Source organism: Rana temporaria, chromosome 3 (assembly GCF_905171775.1).
Source record: "Rana temporaria chromosome 3, aRanTem1.1, whole genome shotgun sequence".
Taxonomy (NCBI): domain Eukaryota; kingdom Metazoa; phylum Chordata; class Amphibia; order Anura; family Ranidae; genus Rana; species Rana temporaria.
The window spans coordinates 45931077-45958507 of NC_053491.1; the positions used below are offsets into that span (position 1 = coordinate 45931077).

At 44.6% G+C, this 27431-nt stretch overlaps 1 protein-coding gene across 1 annotated transcript in view; it reads left to right on the plus strand.

Annotated features, from left to right (window-relative positions):
• Window positions 1-2750: 2750 nt before the first annotated feature.
• SERINC4 (serine incorporator 4) overlaps window positions 2751-27431 on the plus strand; it is a 98586-nt gene continuing 73905 nt past the window's right edge. The window contains exons 1-5 of the mRNA XM_040342491.1: window positions 2751-2953; window positions 3195-3365; window positions 5313-5480; window positions 11984-12159; window positions 24108-24187. Coding sequence (XP_040198425.1) covers window positions 3279-3365; window positions 5313-5480; window positions 11984-12159; window positions 24108-24187 — 511 coding nt within the window. The 5' untranslated portion in view covers window positions 2751-2953; window positions 3195-3278. The remainder of the gene's footprint in view (window positions 2954-3194; window positions 3366-5312; window positions 5481-11983; window positions 12160-24107; window positions 24188-27431) is intronic.

The window sequence follows — 27431 nt, forward strand, 5'->3', positions numbered from 1 at the left end:
CACCGCACAGACTCCTGGGAATGTAGTGGGTGTAACTTTCCAGGAGTCTGTGCACTCCCCAGTCTCAAAGAATCATGTGACTTGGACAGCACAGGTGCTGAAACCTGATCTGACACTGCTTGTGCAGCACTGGGCATGTGCGAGATCTGCAAGGCTGAAATCCAGGAAGCCATACAGTCTGGCTTCATGATGCCCACACTTAAGATGGCCCCAGTCAATTTCTATTTTATAAAGTGTCTAAATGCTGTAACAACCTAACAAAACGGACCTTAGTTTACAGACTAACTTTACTAGAATACATTAAGCTTGTGTATTACAGGGGTATTTATATTTAAAAAGTGAAATTGTGGCCGGAACTCCGCTTTAAGTCAGATAAAACATATAGTTTGGCATAAAAACATGGCACATAATAGCTCTATGCATTTCGTGGATTCATCCACTCTTCAGGAGCATGCACGTGGAAAAATTAATCCTGTAGTATAGTAATAATAACAAGAATATCTGTAAGGTCTGACCCTGTCACTGGAGGGAGATTAAAATTGACATAATTAGAGGTAATATTTACCTAGGAATAAAAAAATAAAAAAAACACTCTCAACAGTACTTACATTGTTTGTAGCTATGCGGTGGCAGTGAGCCAACATGAATCAGAGAACCCCTAGGGCAGTGATGGCGAACCTTGGCAACACAGATGTTTTGAAACTACATTTCCAATGATGCTCATGCACTCTGCAGTGAGGCATCATGGGAAATGTAGTTCCAAAACATCTGGGGTGCCAAGGTTTGCCATCACTGCCATAGGGGGTATCACTACTGTCCATTGTGTCTCTAAAGTCCAACCCTGGGCTATTTCATGCCCAATTTTGATTTTGTTATACCCTATCCACCAGGGTAGAGGTGGCCGCCACCACCACATGTGCACACAAAATATCATACGGACAGCCAGCAGGGCCATCACCAACTAAGAAACTCCCTCCATATAGCAGCAATGTCTTTATTGTCCACAGACACTTATCACAAAGTGCACATTTTGAGGCTTGGTGATGCCCCTCTAAGCCTTCTGTCTTGGGCACTGAACCATCGGTGCCATTATGGTAAATATATCCCTGATTAAGGATGCACCACACTGTAGTGGGAGGGGATTTGTAGATTACTGGGTGCTGTCACCTTGTATGCAAATACCATCGTTCTCTTGGTGACCCTCATGTCTCTTCATAGCTGCTGGCTATATTGTTATCCTGGCTAAATTAAGAGTTAATAGGCTTATCTACCTCAGTGACACTATTTATGTATACCCTTAGCAGCTTTGCATGCAGGAAAGTGTTTCTTGATAGACGTGATGTTCTTTTGTTAATTGATGTGTGCTCCGTGACACATTTTTAATTCTATTTCCAATCGTATACAGCAGAATTTTTCTCTCATCAAATTAACTTAAGACTTCATATCTGCTATCCATAAGCCAGGTTTTAGGGATGGTTCTTATCGTAAAGAGGGGTGGCGTCCCACGCCACTCGTACCCCGAGACGAAGTGATCTTCTCACGAAACGCGTCGGGTGGAGTGAGTGACGTGTGGACGCCATCCCCTTCATTACTCCAACGAGTGGCTTTTGTTCCTGGATACGTCCGGCCGGCGTTACAGGCCAAATGCTGGTTTATCAACCCAAAATGTGAGTTGTATATCTGTTTTACTCCTGTTTTAAATAAATCACCCGGATTTTATGCTATGTGGAGCTCTGTTTTGTTTTTTATATCAATCATTGAGCACGGCATGGTTCCAGCGCAAGTGGAGGATTCACTGCTGATTTAATACCTATGGTTGAAAGATATGTTGATAGTGGTCCGGCAGGACCTTGATTTCTGGTAAGCAGCTGCATGATTGGTGGTGGATTCACGTCTGGTGCCTAACAACAGCATTCCTGAAGCTTTCACGGGTGTCTTCCTTGTCATATGGACTTATCACAGAATTTTATTTAATCTTTCCATTTTGGATTTCACGGACTTTACACACCACTTTGTGGTTTATTTTTATTAATTTATTTAAATATTGTTGTCACGGTTTTACACATTTATTTGTGGTAATTATCACTGGGCTTGCACACTATTGTCCAGCAGGGCCAGGTGGCTTTGGGCCCCCTGACTTTATGCGATTTATAGAAGTGTTTATATCTTAGAGTGTTAATTTAGAAGTTTTTTAGCACACGCACTTGGGCACACGCCCAATTTGTTTGTTTGATATAAGTTCACAATTTGGTTTAGCGCAATTATCCTTCCTTTTCTTGTACTTATTTTGTTTATACACAATTTAATTGCTGCTTATCAATCCTAATTTTTCACCTTAGCGCAGTTGTTTCCAAACAATTTCTCTTATCGTAATGCATTCAATAATGAATGTAAAGTTGACTTTTCAGTGCATTTTAATAGGAACCAATTAACTTGAATGCTAAAATTCAGGCCAGCATACCACAATCCAACATGTAGAACTTCTTGCAATGCACTGTAATGTAGAACATGAACAGGTCCTGAAAAAACACCCTATATTTATTTATAAGGCCATGCATTTTGCCAGTATTGGAGATGTGAACAAGCCCTTGCTTGCACATATTTTATTATACGACTTGTGCTATGGCTTCAACATTAAGATTGCCGTGTTGTGGGTACGGTTGGCTTGAAATGTAAGTAACTGGCTTTGGATAAATCCTATTTAATGTACTGAGCCTTCCACAGCCTTCCCCCTCCTGTGCAGATGGTAAGACTCTGACACTGAGTGGCAAGTGTAAGTCGGAGGCTTATCTCTTATAGCATTGCATGTTCCCTACATGAGATGGCTGCTTGAGGTGAAAAAAACAATTTTCCATATACATAGAAGCAAGAAAATGCCGGTAGAAAGAGGATGGAATCGTTCGTAGTGGATTCTTTAAGACGGGCCTTATTTGGACTCCTGAAGTGATAGGGGGTAAGTACTGCAGAGTCCTTCAGTACTGGAAAGACTCACTGTCAGTATTACTTTAGACTATGTTTTACAATGCAGTATTTATATTTGTACTTTAGTCTGAAGAATTCAAAGTAGTATCTATTGCCAATTGCTGTTAATGATTCTGGGTATGTTATTTGACAAAATTTATATTTTTAGATGCATTTTTATCCATACCATGGCACATATGTTTTTACAGATAAGGGTTGTTTTATTGCTACAGGTAGACATCCCACCAGGAACCAGAAGATGTTTTCATCTGAGTAGCATAACACTGTAAAGAGCCCTTCACCATTCATTTGTAGTTATGAGGCTAATGAATGAAACTGCTGTCCGCAAAGCCTTGAGAAGAAACAAGCTATGCACCGACTTTATAAATTCAGCCTCGTATCAGGTATATGTGAGCTAATAACATCATCTGGATTATGACAGCAATATACATATACGTGGTGGCAGGGTAGGTGGGCCTTATTGCCAATAGGACGGGATCCCAATGACGTCAGCGCTGTGCAGTACAGTACCACATGATGAGCAGCCCATTTTACCGGCCTTGAGCATCATGACCCATTTAAAGTTATGCGTAACTGGGTCAAAACTTTTTTATGAGTGAGTGAGTGAGTGACTTGTATAGCGCAGCAAATGCAAACTTAATCGCCTCAAGGCGCTTGGAATCCAGCGTTGTACCGGTCTTTCAGAAGAGGTGGGTCTTTAGTTTTTTCCTAAATGCCCGATGGTTTTCCTCTAAGCGGATGGTGATGGGTAGAGCATTCCAGAGCCGTGGTCCTTGGACATCAAGGATATCATATTTAAAGTATAACTAAAGGCAAAACTTAACTTTTTTATTTTGGATACAGTGGAGAGGGATTAGAACACTTATCGGTTTTTATTGCTACCTGTGCCCCTCGATTCACCCTTTCTATGTGTCTCGTTTGCCATTATTATTGAAAGTGATTGTAAAAAAAATCCCACATTTTGGGATGTCCCTGGAAAAGCAATAGAGGTGGAATTGTTCAACAAGGTGATTTCTGGTGATCTGGAGGTCCCCAAGGGATTCCCTTAGTTTGCAGGGATTTCCTCTCACTTCCTGTTTTGGCTATGGGACAGGAAGTGAAGGGAAATCTCCCTAAATGGGGCACAGATGGCAAACAATAAACTCACAGGGGTCATGACCCTCCATTACTCTACCTAAAATGGAAAAAACAATGTTTTGCCTATAGTTCTACTTTAACCCCTTACCGCTTATTGTAACATGACAGCTGGGCTGAAGCCCTATTATCCTGGGAGGACATCATACGGGCCACAGGCCGCACTCCAGCACGATCTGTCGCCTGCTGTGTCCACCGGACACGGTCGATGACAGATCACTGTACAGGCCTGCTGCTGGTACCATGTGATCGCTGTGGCCAATCACAGCAGATCACATGGCAATTGTACATAATGAAATGCTTTGATTCATGCCTTACATTGGATAATATTGTGATAAGCTCTGTGATTGGCCGCACAAATCCTGATCGCCTCCCCAGAGTAGTACAGTGTCACTAGGGTAACCCTTGCTCTGGTCACTTAATGTAATAAAAAAAGTTATAATTTTTTTTTTTAACAAAAAAAATATTTTGTAGAATTGAATTTTTTTTTCTTTTACATACTGCCACCAGTCAGTGTCCCTGATCACTGCCACGCCAGTTATATGATGACACTGTACTACAATGGTGGCAGTATGTACAAAATTGAAAAATATTGTGAAAAAAAAATGTGTTTTCATTTCTTAATTTTCTAAAAAATTGTGACAAAAAGTTATAATTTCAAAAAACTCACGTCTCTTACTAAATACCTTGGACTGTCTACTTTCCAAAAAAGGATAATTTGGGGGACTAAATAATATACACTGATTTGGCTTTACACCAAAGAAATGTAGCAGAATAAGTTTGACCTAAAACGCCTTTGTGTGTCTTTTTTTGTTTATTTAGCAAAACAAAAAACAAAAAAACAACAGGGATTAAATACCACTTAAAGAATCTCTACTTGTGTGAAAAAAAAATGATACAAATTTAGTTTGGGTACAGTGTTGAATGACTGCGCGATTGTCATTCAAAGTGTGACAGCACTGAAAGCTGAAAATTGGCCTGGGTAGGAAGGGAGTAAAAGTGTCCAGTATTGAAGTGGTTAAAAAATCGTATGCTAATGGGAACAGGTTATTGCAGGCTCTACAGATATTAGAGTTGATTTTTTTTTATTAGAAAGAAATTCTACTTGTAGTTGTGTCCTAATTAAATTGATAATTTTTTTTTTCATTATGTAGGTGTGTGTTTACAATATTAAACTAAATTGTTCTGACTTTTAGATATTTTGTTGCTGTGGACCTTCTCCGTGTTCGTTTTGCTGCGCCTGCTGCCCCAGCATTAAAGTGTCCACTGGTACCAGGCTCATGTACACATTCTTCCACATTCTGGCCTCCACTGTCTGCTGCCTCATGCTTTCCAAAAAAGTGTCAGAAACTGTCAAGGAACATGTAAGTAACAGCAATTATTCCCAATGGTCTAGATACCATATAATATTCATTTGGTGTATAGTGGGCTGGTACAAGTGTTGGAAGTGTACTCTTAGCTGTAGGTGCTAAACATCTGGGATCAGGATGTATGTGGCGGACTGCACTGTGGAAATATTATTGGAGTTGGTTTGCTAAAGGCAAATAGGCTGTTCACGTTTCAAGGCAATTTTCCCCAGAGCTTAGTGAATATGGTGAAATTTCACTTTGTAAAGAATACTCCATCACTTGTGTAGCACCCTGATGTTTAGGCAGGGTTGCTAGTAAATTTACTTGCCAGGTATAGTTGCCTTGGCCAATTGATAGGAGATCAATTGATTCCACCCTAATTCTGGAATTGCTGCACTTCTCTCTTCTGTCACTAGGTGGCCGGGTATCTGGTGGCATTAGATAAAGGCAAGGGCATTGCAAGGACAGATTAGGAATAGATGGGGTATCTCAGCCAATGAATAGGAGAGCCTATTTATTTGGGTGGAGTCAGGTCATTGGGGTTCTGTGCCACCTGGACGACTGTCTGGGTGGACATGTGTTGTGCTGCCCCGGGCTGCTAGGCCAGAGCCTGAGGCCTATCCCGGGAACATCTGTCTGCTAGCTTGTCTTAGGGCCTATCCAGAAGCAAGAGAGCAGTGCAGGGTTGGGACTGCAGCTTGCAGTCCAACCAGAAGTGACGGTTCTACCAGCCGGAAAAACCTGTCGTGGTCGGAGGTAGAGGGAAAGCTGTCACCACTAAGGGACCATTCCACCTTATTACCAGGGACCACAGTAAATAGCTGAAGCAAGTACCGGAGCATTATTCTCACCAACCAGCAATGGTGAAGAATTGGGAAACTTCAGCAGGCGTCAAGTCAGGGACCCAGCCAGCGGAGGTGACGCTTGCAGAGCAGTCTTGTGTGCCAAGCCAAGGACTGATCAGGCCAGTGGGGTGACGCTTGAGGAGTATCTTGAATGCCAAGCTAGGGACCCAGCAGGGATGAGGCTTGAGGAAGATACTGAGTAAGAAGGTTGGAAGAACTCCGGAGATCCTGTGGCAGTGGATCAGCAAGTCTAGTGAGAGAGACTGGGAGCTCAGTTTAGCTGTGTTAGATACTGTTACAAGATTGGTGCCATAGGAGACAGCGATCCTACACATGCAGATCTGCTGTCTTGCTGGATGCCTTTCCCTGCAGGGCTGTCCACCTATAGAAGTCTCGGAGTCTGCCAATTACCATTGCAACTACTACAGGGTGTCCTGGCACTAACCTTCTCTCCCACAGTTCTGTTCAAGAGAAAATAAATCTCTTTGTATCAGTGGCGGTTCGTCCATAGAGGGCGCTGGAGCGCCGCCCCCTCTGGTTCTCACCGCCACTGAGTGAAATAACATAGATTCATGCATTGCACGAATCTATGTTATTTTCGCCGCTGCCGCTTTTATTCAGATGGTCGGCGCTCAATGTCCGGCCATCTGAATAACGCCAGCTGGTTGGCTGTAGGGAAATGTCTATCAAAGCCAACGGCTCTGATAGGCTTTCCCAATACAGCCCTCGGGTCCCGGAAGCTTATTCTCGGAGCGCACAGACTGTACGCCCCTTGAATAAGATGACAGGCGCCTCAGCCAATCAGGTTGGCCGGTTCTGGCTACCAGTAACCTGATTGGCTGAGACGCCTGTCAGTCATCAAGGGCGGGAGAAGACATCGTGGGACGTGGATGCCTGACTCCAGTAAAGGTAAGTGCCGGGCGGAGGGGGAAGAAAGCAATTTACAGGGCACAGTGGGGACAATTGGCACAGCGGCGACCATTAAAGGGCACAGTGGTGACAATGTATGGCACAGTGGTGACAATGTATGGCACAGTGGCTGCGTTTAATGGCATGGCACAGTGGTGACAATGGATGGCACAGTGGCTGCGTTTAATGGCATGGCACAGTGGTGACAATGTATGGCACAGTGGTGATAATGTATGGCACAGTGGTGACAAAGGATGGCACAGTGGCTGCGTTTAATGGCATGGCACAGTGGTGACAATGTATGGCACAGTGGCTGCGTTTAATGGCATGGCACAGTGGTGACAATGGATGGCACAGTGACTGCGTTTAATGGCATGGCACAGTGGTGCAAATTGATGGCACAGTGACTGCATTTGATGGCATGGCACAGTGACTGCGTTTAATGGCATGGCACAGTGGTGCAAATTGATGGCACAGTGACTGCATTTGATGGCATGGCACAGTGACTGCGTTTAATGGCATGGCACAGTGGTGCGAATTGATGGCACAGTGGCTGCATTTGATGGCATGGCACAGTGGTGCAAATTGATGGCACAGTGGCTGCATTTGATGGCATGGCACAGTGGTGCAAATTGATGGCACAGTGGCTGCGTTTGATGGCATGTAACAGTGGCTGCGTTTTGCGCCCCCCCAAATATTTTGAGCACCAGCCGCCACTGCTTTGTATTCAAGAAGTGTCTGGTGCCCATGAATCTACCTTGCATTACACCCACTATGCCTTGTAACCCACTCTACATAAAAGAATGTCAGCTGTCCCTGACTCTGGGAGGAGCTTGGTTCTCTTGTATTTTTTCTTTTTATGGCTTTTTGATTGGTTGATGGCTCTTTAAATTTTGCACACTGTAACCCCACATTTATCACATGCCTGATGAAGGGGCCCTGCGTGGCTCCGAAACGTTGAACTTTCTTTGTGTTGTGATCATGCAATAAATCATCCGTTTGGACGCTATTTACATTGTTCCATGGTGTGCTGGCAAATATCTTTACTGTAACTTGTTTTAGTATCCAGCTGGTTGTTGCTACAGCACCCAAATCCAAGAGCTCATCCAGGAAAGTGTGCGATGGGAATATGAAGTATGACTCTGGAGGTTCTCATTAGACCAAAAGGGGCTCGGGACTTCAATACACTTGAAAGGACATTTTTTTTGCTTGCACATGATTGGATGATGGAACTGAGTTTGACTTCATTGACTAAACTCTGAGGAACATTCTCTTGCAAAGTGCAACTTCTCTTGCAAAGTGGACAGTCTATTTACCTTTAGTAGATCCACCCTGTGACAGACTCACCCGGGACATCCCCGAACTATCATATGTCTAAAATCATCCTATGTCCACTAGGGGCATAGGATGACTGAGAAATTATATCTTGGACTACCTGAGATGGTATTATTATGTACAGTAATTATTATCCACAATATATTCCAGAACTATTTACTGGTTGTTGATTCTGAACTCAACAGGTTAATTGTAAGAGTGATTCATTCATACTGCTAGATGCTAATGCCATTACCTCCAGCCATCTCTCTATTCTCTGTGCTAATTGAGCCTGCTATTGTGTGAAGATGCCCTGTGTTTACACTTATGATAATGTGTATTGTATAGCAGGTGAATGAGGAGACATGACGTCTACTCGCCTAGTCTGGGTAAATGATTAGTTAATTAGCTCATGTTAATTTATCTTCTGGTTACCTCCTCTAACTGTATATAAGACTGTATTCTTGGTTCTAATAAACACTCCATGCTTAGCACACAAACAAGTCTCGTCTCGTTGTGTGTTGAGAGCAGCTGGAATATCTGATATCTATATCCAGACTGATAGGAAGCGGTATATGACAGAAGCACTCAATCGGAGTGTGGGATGTTCTGTTGCACACCCCCATGACTTAGGTGACAGCAGTAAATGGCAATCATTAGAAAAAGTGTTTTGATTCAACCACTCTTCAGGAAGGTCATATTTGTTTGGGTCCCAGTAGACATTTTTGAGAAGAGAGTATACTGACTGATAGCTGACAGTACAGGTGGGTCAGGTGGTATATGTAACAAAATTGACTCATATCATAGGTCATTGGATGCTAGAACGATTGGGATTGATATACTAAAGGCAAATAGGCTGTATTGAAAAGTTCCCTTAGCTTAGAGAATGAGGTAAAAATTTACTTTGCAAATCAACAATCATATGATTACACATGAATGGATGATGGAACTCATCAGAGCTTCACCACATTCACCAAGCTAAGACCCCTTTCCCATTGAGGAGTTTTTCAGGCGGTACAGCGCTAAAAATAGCGCTGCTATCCCGCCTGAAAAATTCCTTCACTGCAGACTCAATGTGAAAGCCAGGGGGCTTTCACACTGAGACGATGCGCTGGCGGGAGACAAAAAAATCTCCTATCAGCAGCATCTTTGGAGCGGTGAGAGGAGCGGCATGTATACCGCTCCTTCACCGCTCCTTCCCATTGAAAACAATGGGAAACCGCGGCAATACTGCCTGCAATGTGCCTCTATAGAGGCGCATTGTGGGCGGTATTAACCCTTTATCAGCCGCTATCAGGGGTTAATACCGCACCGCTAGCGGCTGATTCCCGCGGCAATCCCGGCGGTATAGCGCTGCTATTTTTAGCGCCATTATACCGCCACCACGGCTCCCGCCCCAGTCTAAAAGGGGCCTTAGGGAAAATACTCTTGCAGTGTGAAAATTCTCTTCCAAAGAAAACAATCTATTTGTATTTAGTAAATTAATTCCATTGTGTTGGTGGTACACAAATGACCAAAGTTAAAGTAGAACAGTAGGCAAAACGTTTTTCTTTACTTTGAGTAGAGAAAAGGGAGGGTTATAGCCCCTGTCAGATTTGTTGCCATCTGTGCCTTACTAGGGAGATTTACCTTCACTTCTTGTCCCATAGCCAAAACAGGAAGTGAGAGGAAATACCTGCAAATTAACCACTTTAGGTCCATCCTATAGCAGTTTTATTGCTACAGGGCGGCACCTGAGTGCCTGATCACGTATATATATATATATGATACGACACTTATGGGTAGCTCGCTTTTGCTGTAATTACACACGGTGGAAGCCGATCGGTGGGTGCATGGTACTCAATGTTCTCTGGCACCTGCCGATCATTAGGCAGAGAGCATAGCTCCCAACTGTCCCTGATTTTGAGGGACTGTCCCTGTTTTGGAGCAATGTCCCTCTGTTACAACCACCCATGTTGCGGCACTTCGGAAGCGCTGCCCATTCATTCCAATGGGCAGGGGAGGTGAAGGAGCGCTCCCAAACCGCCCCAAAGATTCTGCTTGCTGGGCCTTTTTCCTGTCCCACAAGCACACCACCCCAGTGTGAAAGCAGCGGGGCTTTCACACTGGGAGGCAGTTTTTAGACGCAATTTTTTGTGCTAAAATGCCTGAAAACTGCCTCAGTGTGAAAGGGGTCTTAGTGTCACTGGTTCCTAAAAAAATTCAAAAGTGTCAGTTAGGTGTCAGAATTTCTGCCACAATATCGCAGTCTCACTATATGTCGCCGATCGCCGCCATTACTAGTAAAAAATAAATAAAAATACACCATATGTAGATGCTATAACTTTTGCAGATACCAATTAATATATGATTATTGGGATTTCGTTTACCAAAAATATGTAGCAGAATACATATTGGCCTGAATTTATGAAGAAATTAGATATTTTTTAATTTTGTTATTGGATGTTTTATAGCAGAAAATAAAAAATATTGGGCCAGATTCACGTAGACTAGCGGCGGCGTAACCTATCATAGATACGTTACACCGCCGCAAGTTTTCATCGCAAGTGCCTGATTCACAAAGCACTTGCGATGAAAACTACGCCGGCGGCCTCCGGCGCAAGGCGGGCCAATTCAAATGGGCGTGTGCCATTTAAATTAGGCGCGCTCCCTCGCCGGACCTACTGCGCATGCTCCGTTTCTTAACTCCCGCCGTGCTTTGCGCGCCATGACGTCATTTTTTCGAACGGCGACGCGCGTAGCGTAATTCCGTATTCCCGGACGGCTTACGCAAACGACGTTATTTTTTAAATTTCGACGCGGGAACGACGGCCATACTTTAGACAGCAATACGTTTGCTGACTAAAGTTAGGGCACCAAAAACGACGACTAAACGACGGGAAACTAGACTAGCGGCGACGTATCGAACGCGAAAATCCGTCGTGGATCCGCCGTAACTCCTAATTTGCATACCCGACGCTGGTTTACGACGCAAACTCCCCCCAGCGGCGGCCGCGGTACTGCATCCTAAGATCCGACAGTGTAAAACAATTACACCTGTCGGATCTTAGGGATATCTATGCGTAACTGATTCTATGAATCAGTCGCATAGATAGAAACAGAGATACGACGGCGTATCAGCAGATACGCCGTCGTATCTCTTTGGTGAATCTGGCCCATTGTTGTTTTTAAATTGCCAGTCTTTATTTGGTTTATAGCGCAAAACAAAAAAAAAAAAAGGTGATCGAATACCACCAAAAGAAAGCTCTATTTGTGAGAAAAAAGGGCATATTTTTTTATTTTTTCACGTTAAATGATAAGTTTTGCAATTAGTTATACTTTACTTTTCTAGAACACTGACTGTATCACCATATTCTTGTCTATAAATTGGATTTAGGAAAGCTGGCTATGTCTGATAAATGCCCATGACTCAGTGCCCCCCTTGTAATATGTCTGTTTTATTGCATACAGGTGCCTTGGATGTCTCTGCTGTGCAAACATTTGCCCGGATCAGACTGCGATAATCTTGTGGGGTACACAGCTGTGTACAGAGTCTGCTTTGGGACCGCATCTTTTTACTTCATCCTGTCGGTTTTCCTCTACAATGTGAAATCGACACAAGAGTTCAGGGCGGTGGTTCACAATGGGTAAATGGCATTATTTTTTATTAATTATTGTAATATCACTGTTTTACCCTGTTTAAAGTGATTGTAAAGGTTTGAATTTTTTTTTTAATAACAAACATGTCATACTTACCTCCACTGTGTAGCTCGTTTTGCACAGAGTGGCCCCGAACGCCACTTGGCTGCTGGAATCCAGGGACATACTCACTGTCACTAAACGCCAGACAAAAATAAGCATCGGCATGTATAGACAGCATTCGTCTCTCGGTAATGAGTCCGCAGCAGAACTTTGATTTTCTGGTCCTTGACTGCCCCCTATGGTCACCCGTAGCACACGGTTCTCCTGATGCAGATAGACACCTGTGACCCCCTGTGGTGATTTGATTAATATTTCAAGAGATCTAGAAAGCTTGTTCCTCAAATTGGACAGCATCGCCTGAAGAAGCACGACATATGGGTGAAACATGTTGAGAACTCCATTCCACAGTGCTGTAAAATTCTTATATATTATAGTTGATACTATTTCAATTTATTCTGCAACCTAAAAAATCCCAATTTCTCTTCCTATATCTAACTTAGCCCCAAATGTCGTTTCTGGGGTCCCTCTGGTGCTCTCGCGGCTCCTCCCTGCGTTAGATAACCCCCACAGGAGGAGCACTTTCCCGGGGTGTTACCTTGCGTCCATGGCGCACCCGCATCATTGAAGCCAATGGCTGCACTGCTATCAATCTATCCAATAAAGAGCTGAGACCAGAGAGACAGCGCATCCTCGCCGTGGGACATTCTAGAGTTAAGGTAAGTAAAACAGGGGGACTGGGGGGCCGGTGACTGCCAGAAGTTTTTTTAATACTATGCATTAAGGTGAAAAAACTGGAGGGTTTACAACCCCTTTAATGAGTCAGGCCAGTCAAATGCTGCTCAGTTTTTGCCAAAAACGCTACTGGTCATAACAAGGCAGTGTTGGGGATAAAATTAAAAAAATAATGGTAGACTGTTGATTGCAATGAAAGTGCACAGCAACAGGTTTACTCCATTGCTAGCCCCCCCCTTTCTTTCACTATATACAATTTGTAGGCTTCAACTAGAAGTGATCAGAGCTTACACAATACTAGGAACACCCCCTCCCCCTTCCCAGACAGTATTTGGGCATCACAATTGGATGCTCAGGAGCTTGCACTGCATTGCCAGAAGTGCTATTCTCCTCTCTACCTAGAAGTCAAGGGCCGATGTTCCGTCAGAATCGGCGACCCATCAGATTAGGTAACGGAAGTGATGTTCCGTCACCTGCGAATGCATACACCGCTACCAGGTTTGCTAATCTGACAGAACACCTGCAGTCAGAAGAAGGCAGCGGACATCTTACTACACCCAGCTATATCTTAAATTTCACAGTCATTTTAGCAATAAAGTGAGTGTACATAAATAAATATAGTATATTGACATCTGTGATGCTGTTTGCATGTTTAATTTTGAAAGCCTAAAGGTTTAGAGATGAGCAGTGCGGGGTGTGCCAACATGGCCTCCACCACCTTCCTACTGCTGGTGTCCAGTTTCTTTCAAAATGTAACATCAAAACAGCAACAGATGTCAACAGGGGCGGACTGACCATTTGGGCACTCAGGCACTGCCCAAGGGCACCGTGCCACTAGGGGGCCCCATCAGGGTTGCCAGCCTCAGTAAAACCAGGGACAGTATGTAAAAATCTGTGTTTTTTTACATCTGTCCCTGAAATGTCACTTCCTGACATCCTTTTGGTCTAAAAATCCCAAGATTATAGCTTTCCCGCCTCTCCAGTACCTTCTCAGTGTGTGTATGTATACTGTGTGTGTGTACTGTGTGTCTGTATGTGTATTCTGTGTGTATGTATACTGTGTGTGTATACTGTGTGTGTATATTGTGTGTCTGTGTGTGTGTATACTGTATGTGTATACTGTACTATGTGGCCCCATAATCTATTGCCTGGGGGCCCAATAATCTCCTATTGCCTGGGGGCCCCATAATATCCTATTGCCCGGGGGCCCCATAATCTCCTATTTCCCGGGGGCCCCATAATCTCCTATTGCCAGGGGGCCCCATAATCTCCTATTGCCTGGGGGCCCCATGAGTTGTCAGTCCGCCCCTGGATGTCAACATACTATATTTATTTATATACGCTCACTTTATTGCTAAAATTACTGTATAATTCAAGACGTAGCTGGGTGTAGTAAGATGTCCGCTGTGACTGCAGATGTTCTGTAAGATTAGTAAACCTGGTAGCTGTGTGGGCATGAGCAGCTGACGGAACATCACTTCTGTTACCAAATCTGACAGGTCGCCAATTCTGATGGAACACTGGGACAAGGGGTGGGCAGGAGGGACCGGCTTCCTGGGTCGCAATGGTTTACTGTAGGGATAGGGCCGCCTTCAAACTGTTACAAAGCTGGGCAGTTTGGCATCTTTGCCCCGGGGTGCTGGATGACTTTGTCCCACCATTGAGTACCAGGTACTTCAGTTTACTTGGGTGGACAAATAGAGGGCAGAGGAACAATTGATTGGTGAGGACAAACAATGGAGGTGGAGAGAGGGATACATGCCAGGCAGCATGGGCAAAGCACAGCTTAATGTTAAAGTGAAACTTTAAAGCCAAAACTTTTTTCTATTTTTGGATAGAGTAGAGAAGGATTTCAATTTCCTTCAAGTTGTTGTTAATGCCTATGACTTGATTTAGCAGAGCTCATTATTCAGCAGGACAGAAATTAAGTGGAAATCTAAAGTTTTGTAAAAGGAGAGCGGATATCTTCCCATAAGAACACCAAATGACAACTGTTACCGGTGAGATTTCCTTTATTGGGGGACATTTTTACTCACTTCCTGTCATATACCCAATACCCACTTCCTGCCGTATACCCTCCACCAAATGATTTGGACCATAAAGACATGGATGAGCGAGAAGAGTTGAAGTTGTTATAGCTGCAAAGGGTGGACCAGCTCAATATTGAACCCTACAGACTAAGACAGGGATGCCATTAAGGTTCATGTGTGTGCAGGGGCGGACTGACAACTCATGGGGCCCCCGGGCAATAGAAGAGTATGGGGCCCCTCTGGCTTACAGATGGCCACCACGCCAGGAGGTAGTGCAGAGGCGGGCAGCTAAAATCTTGGGATATTCACATTAAAAGCATGTCATTTTCGGACATATCAGGGACAGATCTAAAAAAAACACAGATTTTTACATACTGAGCCTGGCAACCCGGATGGGGCCCCCTAGTGGCATGGGGCCCTTGGGCAGTGCCCGAGTGACTCAATGGTCAGTCCGCCCCTGTGTGTGTGTAAAGGCAGGCATACCAAAACTTTTGAGTGAGTGAGTGAGTGAGTGAAAAACTTATATAGCGCAACACATGTGAACTGAATCGCCTCAGGGCGCTTGGTATCCATACCCTACTATATTTTTCCTTCAGAATAGATGGGTTTTGATTTTTTTTCTGAAGGCCTGGTGATTCACTTCCGTTCGGATGCTGGTTGGTAAAGCATTCCACAGTCTAGGTCCTTGGACTGCAAATCTTCGTTCTCCTTTGGACTTGTATCTGGCCTTGGGTGTAGTTTTTGGTTAGTGGAACGGAGAACGCGATTGGGGCACTTCCTTGAACACACTTATGCGTCAGACAAAGTGCCTTAAACGTAATTCTGTCTTTTACTGGCAACCAGTGAAGGGATCTCAGGGAGGGCGAGATTGATTCCCAGGTTTTTTTTCCCATTTACAAGTCGTGCCGCTGTATTTTGAACGACTTGTAGACGAGAGATTTGGTACTTTGGGAGTCCGATGTAAAGGGCGTTTGCATAGTCGAGTCTGGAGTTGATTATCGTTCCCACCACAACTGCTGTGTCTTCTTTCGGGATAAAGGGAATGAGTCTATGTAGCAGGCGCAGCAGATGGTGGGATCCGCTGACTACTGAACCTATTTGTGCATCCCCTGTCATATTGGAGTCAAAAGTGACTCCAAGACTTTTGACTTTGGTGCTTGGGACAATGGTTTGTCCCAGAATGGGTGGGGGTGTCCATGTTGTTGTGGGAAGTCTCTTTCGGTTGGCGTGGAACAGAAGAGGTTCTGTTTTTGAGCCATTGAGTTTAAGGTAACTCTCCGTCATCCAATTTTCTATCAAAGTAAGGCATTTCTCTAGTCCGAGATAATGATCCTTTTTGTTGCTGATGCGAAAGTAGAGTTGGGTGTCATCCACGTAGAAATGGTAGAGGAACTTCGGGTTACTGATGATTTCGAGGAGAGGGCGGAGATAGATATTGAATAGTACGGGCGACAAGGGGTATCCCTGAGGGACTCTGCATGACACCGTGTGTTTTTCAGAAGTGAAAGGACCTAGTTTCACTCTTTGAGATCGGTTTTCCAAAAAGGACCAGGGTAAATCCGAGTCTGCGACTCTAGCTACTTCAGCTAGGCATGTCAGCAATAATTTGTGGTCTACTGTATCAAAAGCTTCACTCAGGTCCAACAGTACCAGAAGACAAGATTCTCCTTCGTCTGCTGCTTCAAGAGCGTCATCCCATATTTTGAGAAGTGCTGTTTCTGTCCCGTGACCAGGACAGAAACCTGATTGAAGTGGATCCAGTAGTTTGTGGGTGTCTAAATGATGTTGTAGCTGTTGTACAACTGCTTTCTCCATTACCTTGGAGAAAATGTTTAGGCCTGTTATGGGTCAACGATGGCTTGGGTCTTTGGGGTCAAGGGTAGGTTTTTTTAGAATTGGTTTGATTATGCCTTGTTTCAGCAGGGTCGGCACCATGCCTTCCTTGAATGATTGGTTTATGAGGTGCGTGATAGCTGGTGCCACAATATCGGCACATTCTTTCAACAGTTTAGTGGGGATGATGTCATTAGGCGCTGTGCTGTCTCGCAGAGTGCTGATGATATTTTTGGTGGTGTCGATGGAGATAGGCTTTAATGTGAATTTAGTTAATTGCGGCATATTTGTGTGAATATTCCTTTTTTTTATTTAAAGGGGAGTCGGTGGAGGTTCTCTTTTGCTGAATAATTTCACAGATTTTTTCAAATTTTTTTATGAAATAATCCGATAATGCAAAACTCTTGTGATTCAAAATTCGGAGCCTCTAGGCAGGCTGGGTTCATGGTCTGAGCAACTAAATGAAAGAGTTTGCGGGGGCGGTTCCGGGCTTTTTCGAGAATATTAGAAAAATTATCTTTTTTGCTTTAAGGATTTCTTTGTGATATTTCTTAGTAATTGGTTTGTAAATTGTGTGGTTTTCCTCTGTTGAGCTTCTTCTTCAGGCTGCTTCCGCTCTTCTGCGCTCTTGCTTTAACAACGTGAGCTTGTTGTTAAACCAACTGGAGTTGTTTTTCTGGATGAGCGTTCTGCGTTTCGGAGCTACTATGTCTGCTGTCTGTAGTAGAGCCTTGTTGATGGAGTTGAGTGTTTCCGCTGCTGTTTGACGTTGTTCTATTGTTTTTATTTTGTTCCATAATGTAATTTTGAAGATTTCCGAGTGGAGCTTCTTCTGGGATCTTGTCCAGTGTGTTGTTAACGGGTCTGTTGGTTTTTTTAAGAGGGCGTTTGCAGTGATTTTAAATTTTATTGCATGGTGATCTGTCCAGGGAAGGGGCTCATTTCCCAGTGTGTTAATATCCAAATCTTGTTTGAAGATAAGATTGAGCGTGTGACCTGAAACATGTGTGGGCCCGCATACCAGTTGCTGCAGCCCTAAACCTTCCAAGTGGCCAATGCAGGCATCAGCGACGGAGTCCTGTGAGGAGTTGGCCCAGAGGTTGAAGTCCCCAAGTAGCAGGAGATGTTTGATGTTTAAGGTATAGGTGGAGATGAATTCTGTCAATGATGTGAGGAGGTGCGTTTTTGGTCCAGGTGGTCTATAGCAGAGTACTATGTGAACGGTGTCCTGGGGATTTGTTTGCAGTTGCAGAGTGAGGGTTTCCATCAATGGTAGTGAGCTCTGTAGGTCTGGTTTAGTGAGCGAGAGGTGAGCCTTGTAGATCACCGCTAGGCCTCCTCCTATTTGCCCCACTCTGTTTTCTGTTAGAATGCCATAATTCTCTGGCACCAATTCTCCTAGAATGGTGTTACAGTCGGCTGTTAGCCAGCTTTCTGTGATGAAGAGGCAGTCAATGTTGTGTTGAACGATGAAATCGAGGATTTCCTGTCGGTGCTTTACTGCGGATCTTGTGTTGATCAAGGCGCATGATATGTGTTTTAGCTGAAGTGTTGGCGTGCAATTTCTGACTGTCGATCGTCGAACGGTTCTTAACAGTTGCTCTTTCCTTAGTACTTTTTTGGTGACGACTGGTAATGTTGAGGCAGATGTCCTTAGACCCCAAATGGTTTTTGCAGAGTTTGCAAGTTAACCATAATAGCGTAGCCTGGTCTCAGTGGCCTTGTCTGGAATCCGGCCCTGAGAGTCAGTTGGGTACTTCAGGTTATTACAGCAATAAAAGTAAAACATGTGGAAAACAGTGGAGCTTTTGTAAGGAGCGGGAATGGAAGTGAGAAATGGATGGAGGATGCAGAAGTAAGCTGAACTTTTCACTCTGTGTGCAGCACATTCCTGAACTCTGCACTCTGTATGCAGTTCACCTCTGAACTCTGGAATCGGTATGCAGTGTAGCCCTGAACTCTGGAATCGGTATTCAGTGTACCCCTGAACTCTGCAATCGGTATGCAGTACACCCCTAAACTCTGCACTATGTATGTAGTGCGCCCCTGAACTCTGCACTCTGTACACAATTCACTCTTGGTGTTTAATGCCCCTTTAAGACCCTCCTACTGTTGGTGAAATTTGACCACATCCACTATTTGATGCTGTTTGAAGGGTGTGTGCGGAGAGGGGTTTGAGGGGTTGTGGTTCCAGCACCTATTTTCTGAGAAAAAAAGCCCTGGATAATAACAATATCTATTAGATCTGCAATATGGATATAGATCATGGCCATACCCAATGTAATCTGTAGAATGTTCCCACAAAAGGCTTTAGATCTACCAACTAAGGGCTAGATTCAGAAAGAATTTACACCGGCGTATCTATTGATATGCCGTGTAAATTCAAAGCTGCGCTGGCGTATCTTCTTTCTGTATTCAGAAAGCAAGATACGCCGAAATTAGGCTAAGATCCGACTGGCGTAAGTCTCTTACGCCGTCGTATCTTAGGGTGCATATTTACGCTGGCCGCTAAGTGGCGCTGCCGTCGATTTCAGCGTAGATTATGCAAATGAGCTGGATACGCCGATTCAGAAACGTACGTGCGACTGGCGGATTTTTTTACGTCGTTTGCGTAAGGCTTTTTCCAGCGTAACGTTACTCCTGCTATATGAGGCATAGCCAATGTTAAGTATGGACGTCGTTCCCGCGTCGAATTTTAAATTTTTTACGTCGTTTGCGTAAGTCGTTCGCGAATAGGGCTTTGCGTAAATTACGTTCACGTCCAAAGCATTGACTATTTGCGACGTGATTAGGAGCATGCGCACTGGGATACGTTCACGGCCGACGCATGCGCCGTTCGTGAGAAACGTCATTTACGTGGGGTCATGTTTTATTTGCATAAAACACGCCCACCTCTTGACAATTTTAATTCGGCGCGCTTACGCCGGCAGATTTACGCTACGCCGCCGCAACTTACGGAGCAAGTGGTTTGTGAATACTGCACTTGCCTCTCTAAATTGCGGCGGCGTAGCGTAAATAACATACGCTACGCCCGCACAAACTTACTACCTGAATCTAGCCCTAAGTTTCTCTGGCTGCGCAAACTGTTGGCGTTATATAAATCCTGTATAATAATAATAATAATAATAATAATAATAATAATAATTAATACTTTATTTGCAAGTCATGCATCTTTATGACATCATTATGTTGTCAGAGGGCAGAGCTGGGCTTGTTGATTTAATGATTGGTGGATGGTTTGTTAAATATCTTATGTTCTGCACTGCACTTTGTTACTTGCCTGATGAGGCCCCATGTGGCTAATTTTTTTGCCTTTGTTGACTGCTGAATTAACCTTTGGACCCATTTGGAGAACCCTTGCTGTGCTGGTGACATATTTTCAGCCCTGATGTAAGATTGGACTCTGATGAGGACCCTGATGTAAAGAGGACCCTGATTTGGACTGTGATGTAAAGGGGAACTATGAAGTAATACGAGGGCTCTTATGATAACTGTGATGTAAGGGGATTCTGATGGGGACCCTATGGTAAGGGGGTACATTAATGGGGGACCCTGATGTAAGGGGGAACTCTGATGGGGACCCTGATGTAAGGGGAAAGGGCTCTCATAATGATTGTGATGTAAGGGGGGACCCTGATGTAAGGAGGGCTCTTATGATGACTATGATGTAAGGGGGGACTCTTATGCGGACTGTGATGTTAGGGGGGACCCTGTTGGGGATCATGATGTAAGGGGGGCTCTTATGTTGACCGTGATGTAAAGGGGGATCTGGTAGGCACCATGATGAAGGGGGGAATTTGATGTAAGCAGGGACTCTACTGGGGGACCCTGTTTGGCACTATGATGTAAAAGAGGACATTGATGTAAGGGGGACTCTATTGGGGAACCTGATGTAAGGGGAGCTCTTATGATGACTGTGATGTAATGGGGGATTTTGATGGGGATACATGTGTTACTAAAATTATTTCTCTTTTGTTCTGAATCGTATCACTCCGATGAGGCCCTGATCTAAGGAGAAGGGGCTCTTATGATGATCGTGATGTAAGGAGAGATTCTGATGTGGACTATGATGTAAGGGTGAACCCTGTTAGGGACCATGATGTAAGGGGGCTCTTATGTTGACCGTGATGTAAGGGGGGAATCTGATGGGCACCATGATGAAGGGGGGAATTTGATGTAAGGATAGACTCTGATGGGGACCCTGATTTAAGAAGAGCTCTTATGATGAATGTGATGTAACAGGGGACTCTGATGGGAACCCTGATGTAAGGGGGCTCTTATGATGACTGTGATGTAAGGGGGGACTACATGAAGATACATGTGTTACTAAAATTCTTTCTCTCTTGTTCTGAATCACATCATGCTAAATACAAAAAAGATTCAAGCTAAACGTTTGTATTCATTCATATATAAACCAGATTTGTAAAATATAATTATTTGTTATAAATTTTTAAAAACATTTATAATTTTCCTTCCACTTCACAATTATGTGCCACTTTGTGTTGGTCTGTCACATAAAATCCCAATAAAATACATTTACGTTTTTGGTTGTAACGTGACAAAATGTGGAGAATTTCAAGGGGTATGAATACTTTTTCAAGGCACTGTAACAAGAAATTCTGTATCTCATTTTTACTTCTGTCCCAGGATTCCATCCTGCTGAACTATATACTGGGAAGCTCAGTTTTAAGTTAAAGCGGAGGTTCACCCAAATAACATCTATATAAGACCAACTTCTTTATACTTCTAACATGTACAGTATGCACTTTTTATTTTTATTATGGAAATGTAAACCAAGACCGACCAATATTCTTATATCATAATGTGCAACAACTGCATAATCATAAAATACAATTAATAAGGATAAAGTGCAAATGCAGTGCAAAATAAGTGAAATGTAAGGCCTCGTGCAGACGACTGTTTTCCTCGAAAAAATCCATCAAGAAACTTGCTGGCAGAGCCTTTTTGCAGAGGAAAACGGTTGTGTGTATGTTTTTCGTCGAAAAAACTGCCGTGGATCTCGACGAGAAAAAAAGAGAACAAGTTCACTTTTTTCTCGTCAGAAGTCTCAACTTCCTCGTCGTGTTTCTCGTCGAGCTGGTTTACGACGAGAAACACGTTCGTGTGTATGCTTAGAAACCCACGCATGCTCAGAAAAAAGTATGAGACGGGAGCGCACCTTCTGTAAAAGTAGTGTTCGTAATGGAGATAGCACATTCGTCACGCTGTAACAGACTAAAAAGCGCGATTCGTCTCTCACCAAACTTTTACTTAACACGCGGTAACACAAGATTAGCAAAAGCAGTCCCAAGGGTGGCGCCAGTTGAATCGGACTTCACCCTTTATAGTGCCGTCGTACGTGTTGTACGTCACCGCATTTGAGAACAACAAGATTTTGACAGTGTGTACGCAGAGAAAGCTTGACAAGATTCTCGACAAGCCTGACAAGGAACTCGTCGAGGAAAACAATGTTTCTTTTACGACAAGTTTCTCGGTCGTGTGTACGAGGCCTGACTCTCTATAAATTAATGAATAAAAAAATTCAAACAAACGTGTGACGAAACACATAGGGTGGGACAGGGATGTTGATGTCAACGCATTTACCAGAACGTACTCGCGGCTTGTATCATCGACTGGGGAAAATTGGGAATACGCGCAAGAGTTACTACCCTAGTGTAGAGTTGACATTATAAATACTTGAGTGTTTTCAACTTTTTAAATAAAAACCTGATTATTTAACGGATTTACGCTATGAGAGCCTTCCTTCCTATACCCGGCCTTTATGTATGATCGGGACCTGTATTTGAGGATTCATTGAGAGGGGACCATACTTAGAGCAAGCACCTTGGAGTTATTCACCTTGAAAGGATCCGTACATTCGTATTCCGTCACTGCCTGGGATTAAACACAAACCGTCCATTTGCTAGAACGTATCATATATTTACGCTTCCCTCTTCCTGGAGTGCATCCTGGCACATCTTGTTGGACCTCATTTGGGGCGTTATCACCACCAAACTTCTCTTCTTCCTGGCAATGGGATGGCCATCACTGACTGTCTTTTTTAACTTCTTTGGCTGACATATGTAAGTTCTACTTGCTGTCAACATAAGTGATCCGTTCTACTAATATATACATCCAGGAGGAAAGAATGAACTTCTGAAATGCGTCAGCTGTTTTCCATGTATGCTCTGCCACAGTTTTTCTATTGTGGCAGTTTTTGGAATATTTAGAACTGTATTAGGCCTTGTACTCACGAGCAGACATGTCCGATGAAACCGGTCCGCAGACCGTTTTCATCGGACATGTCTGCCCGGGGACTTCTGTTCGATGGCTGTACACACCATCGAACAGAAGTCTGCGCGTAAACAATACGCGGGGCGTGTCCGCGGTGTCGCCGCGTCGATGACGCGGTGTCGCCGCGTCGATGACGCGGTGTCACCGCGACAATGACGCGGCGACGTGGGCGGGCTTGCCTTTTAAATGCTTCCACGCATGCGTCAAAGTCATTCAACGCATGCGAGGGATGGCGGGCGGCCGGACATGTACGGTAGGTCTGTACAGACGACCGTACATGTCCGGGCGGACAGGTTTCCAGTCCGATCCGCCCGAAAATGGTCCGCTCGGGCCTACACACGGCCAAACATGTCTGCTGAAACTGGTCCGCGGACCAGTTTCAGCAGACATGTTTGGTCATGTGTACGGGGCCTAACATGTATGTGACTTGCATTATGTTGGCTTTACTTTACACTAGCCTTAATCTGTTTTGAAATAATTTTGCGAATAAAAATTGTATTTGAGATCCTTTAAAATACTTTTCTTGGTAATTTATAATACATTATGATGTGTTAATGCGCCAGTGGCCCTAAAATCCCACCAGGAGGTTATTTCTATTTTGTTTTAATGCATTTGGGATGTTGGCCTGATTCCTCAATCAACTATACCCCTATCCTTTCTTATCATCCCATGTAATACTGGCACAGAGCCACCTACAGGTGGGAAAACTAACTGCACCTGTCAAAAAAATGCTTACAAAATAAGGAAAATTGCATTTTCAGCTGGTCCAGAGTCCTTTGTGTTTGTATATTTTCATACCCTCTGTGTCCAGTTCTTGCCTTTCTGTGAGCTACAGTTCTTTATCTTTAACTGGACTGTTAATACACTTTTCTGAAGGGTGTGTAGTTTACAGTACATAATTGTGCACTCTTTTTTTTTAAATCTTCTTGCCTACTGATGCAATGGATAATATATTGGTTTATTAATGGCCATATCCTGATTGCAATCTCTTTTCTATTCCACAGTTTTTGGTTCCTGAAGTTCATGATGTTGGTTGGAATGTGTGTTGCAGCATTCTTCATCCCTTCTGAAACCTTTATACGAGGTAAGGAAAATAAATGACATCAATCATATTTCCTGACGAGTGTTTGACAATTGACAATATAAGTATTAATAAATATTAATATACTTTAAAGCTGAATCCCATTAACTTTTCATTCAAAAAATTACCAGTTACACTTACCGGTAGCTGGATTTCTACGATGTCTTACAGGACGGCACGCTGAGAGTAGACTGGCCCACCTGACAGGAAACACAATCAAAAAAGAGGTTAAAAGGCCCCACCCCTCCCGTGTGCCTCAGTTTGTAGATAAGTAACCGCTATTAGAACACGGGCCTAAAAGACCCAAAAACAATTCCGGATAGCAGTAAAAAAAGGGGAGGGAAGTAGGCCTGCCGTCCTGTAAGACATCGTAGAAATCCAGCTGCCGGTAAGTGTAACTGGTAATTTCTCCCTCGTCTTCCAGGACAGCATGCTGCGAGAAAAGCAAGTAACCTTCAGGCCTACCTTAGGGTGGGACCACCGTCTGTAGGACCTTCCTACCAAACATCAGATCTTGCAGTGACAGCAGTTCGACTCTGTAATGTCTGAGGAACGTATTCTGGCTTGACCAGGTCGCCGCTCTACATATCTGTTCTATGGAAGCTCCTGCCCTCTCTGCCCAGGAGACTGCCAGTGATCGAGTGGAATGGGCCTTGATAATAGGAACTGGCCTACCCGCTTAGGGTGTAGGATAAAGAAATAGCCTGTCTAATCCATCTGGATATTGAAGCTTTCGTTGCCTGCTGACCCTTTTTCTGACCAGAAAAATTAACTAACAGATGAGGGGAATTCCTAAACTCACTTACCCTCTCTAAATAAATCAAAAGACAGCGTCTTACATCCAAGCAATGAAAAGTGGCTTCCTTCTCATTTTTGGGGTTCGTGCAAAATGAAGGGAGGATTACCTCCTGGGATCTGTGGAACTTAGTTGCCACCTTAGGGAGATACAGAGGATCCTGACTCAGTACCACCCTGTCTTCAAAAACTCGAAGAAAGGGTTCCTTAATAGAAAAGGCATGTATGTCTCCAATTCTTTTGGCAGACGTGATAGCCAACAAAAAAGTAAACTTAAATGAAAGTAATTTAATTGGGATACTATCTATAGGTTTGAATGGTGCCTTAGATAGCTGACCCAAGACTAGGGAGAGGTCCCAGGGGGGAACTCTGGACACTTGTATAGGGGAAAGTCTGTCCCTGGCTGTCAAAAACCTCTTGATAAGGGGATCCCCTGAAAGACTCTTGTCGAGAAAGTAGGACAAGGCCGCGACTTGGACCCTTAAGGTCCTAGTGGCTAAGCCTAGGTCCACCCCATCCTTGAGGAAATCCAGGATGTCGGAAGTTCTAGGGCAGGAGATCAGCTTAGCGGAGCACCAGCGTGGAAAAAAAACCCAGATTCTAGCGTAAATGAGTCTGGTGACCTTCTTGCGGCTAGCCAACAGGGTGTTTATCACCTTCTCCGAACAGCCTCTCTGCTGCAGGTTCCACCTCTCAAGAGCCATGCCGTCAGGCTGAAGAACCCTGGATCTGGATGAGAGACCGGCCCCTGCCGCAGAAGACCCGCCCGGAGAGGGAGGGGAAGCGGGGGAGCTAGAGACCACAGTTTTAGGGTGGGAAACCACGACCTCTTGGGCCACCAAGGAGCGATCAAAATCAGATTGGTATCTGAGGTGTTTAACTTTTGCAGGACCCTTGGAATGAGATTCAAGGGGGGGAAAGCGTAGGCCAACCGGAAGCTCCAGGGCTGAGCCAACGCATCCACCCCCTGCGAACCCTGCTCCCAGGAGAGGGAAAAGAACCTGTCCAGTTTCTTGTTCCCCCTGCAAGCAAAGAGGTCTATTTCTGGACGACCGAGCTGCTGGCAAATCCAGCTGAAGGTCCCATTCCCCCTGAAGGATGGGCTGGCGGCTCAGAAAGTCGGCCTCCAGATTGAGAGATCCTCTTATATGGACTGCTAGGAGAGAGAGTACCCTCTGTTCTACCCAACCCAGAATCCTCAGGGAGAGAGCTAGAAGGGAGTGAGACCTGGTGCCCCCCTGGCGGTTGAGAAAGGCGACCGTAGTCGCATTGTCGGAGAGAACTAAGACCTCTTGGCCCCGAATTCTCTCCTCGAAGGCTTCCAGAGCCTCCCCAACCGCCAATAACTCCCGGTAGTTGGAAGAAGCCCGCCTTTGCTGGAGATTCCAAGAACCCTGGGCTCGAAGTTCTTCTGTATGGGCTCCCCACCCCCAGCTGCTGGCGTCTGTGGTGACTTTGATCCGGTTGAACTGACTCCACAGACGACCCTTTAGAAGGTTCTGGGGGCACAGCCACCACTCTAAGGTGTCTTTTACTGGAACTGGGATGCTGACCCTGGTATCCAGAGACTCTTCCGTTCCGTCCCAAGAGGAGAGAAGGAAGGCCTGCAGGGGTCTTGAGTGAAGTTGAGCCCAAGGAACAGCCGGAATGCATGAAGTCATCCGCCCCAACAACCTCATGATCTCTCTGAAAGAGGAATCTACTGCCGCTACCAGGGACCTGACCACTGTCATAAGACCCTGGGCTTTGTCTTGGGTTAAGACAAGCTTCTTTCCTAGGGAATCTATAAGAAATCCCAGATACATCTTCATTTGTTCTGGAAGAAGAGAAGACTTTTCCTTGTTTACTATCCAACCAAGGGATTCCAGGGTGGTCATGACAGTGGCCAGGTCCAAAAGTAGCTGATCCCGACTCAGGTTGAAGAGCAAGAGGTCGTCCAAATAAGGGACGAGGGAGATCCCTTTTAAATGTAGAAAAGCCATCACCTCGGCCAGGACCTTCGTAAATACCCTCGGACTGGAGGCCAGTCCGAAGGGGAGGGCTGAGAACTGCCAGTGTTGAATTCCCTAGGCAGAGGCGAGGGCGAATCTGAGGAACTTCTGGTGATTCTGATAGATCGGAACGTGAAGGTAAGCGTCCCTCAAGTCTATCGGTACCATGAAAATGCCTTCTAACAAGAGCCCCCTGAGACTGTAGACATTTTCCATACGGAATTTCTTGTACAGAAGATGGACGTTCAGGGGCCTCAGGTTGATGATCAACCTGAACTTCCCGGTTGGCTTGGGAACTACAAAAATATGGGAGTATACTCCCTGACCCTCTTGATCTGGAGGGACTGGGACTATGACTCCCTGTTGTGCCAGATTGGTAACGTTCTGACAAAGGCCCGCGGCCTTGAGGGGATCGCTTGGTAAATATGTGAGGAGAAAGGTCGGGGGAGGGAACTGGCGAA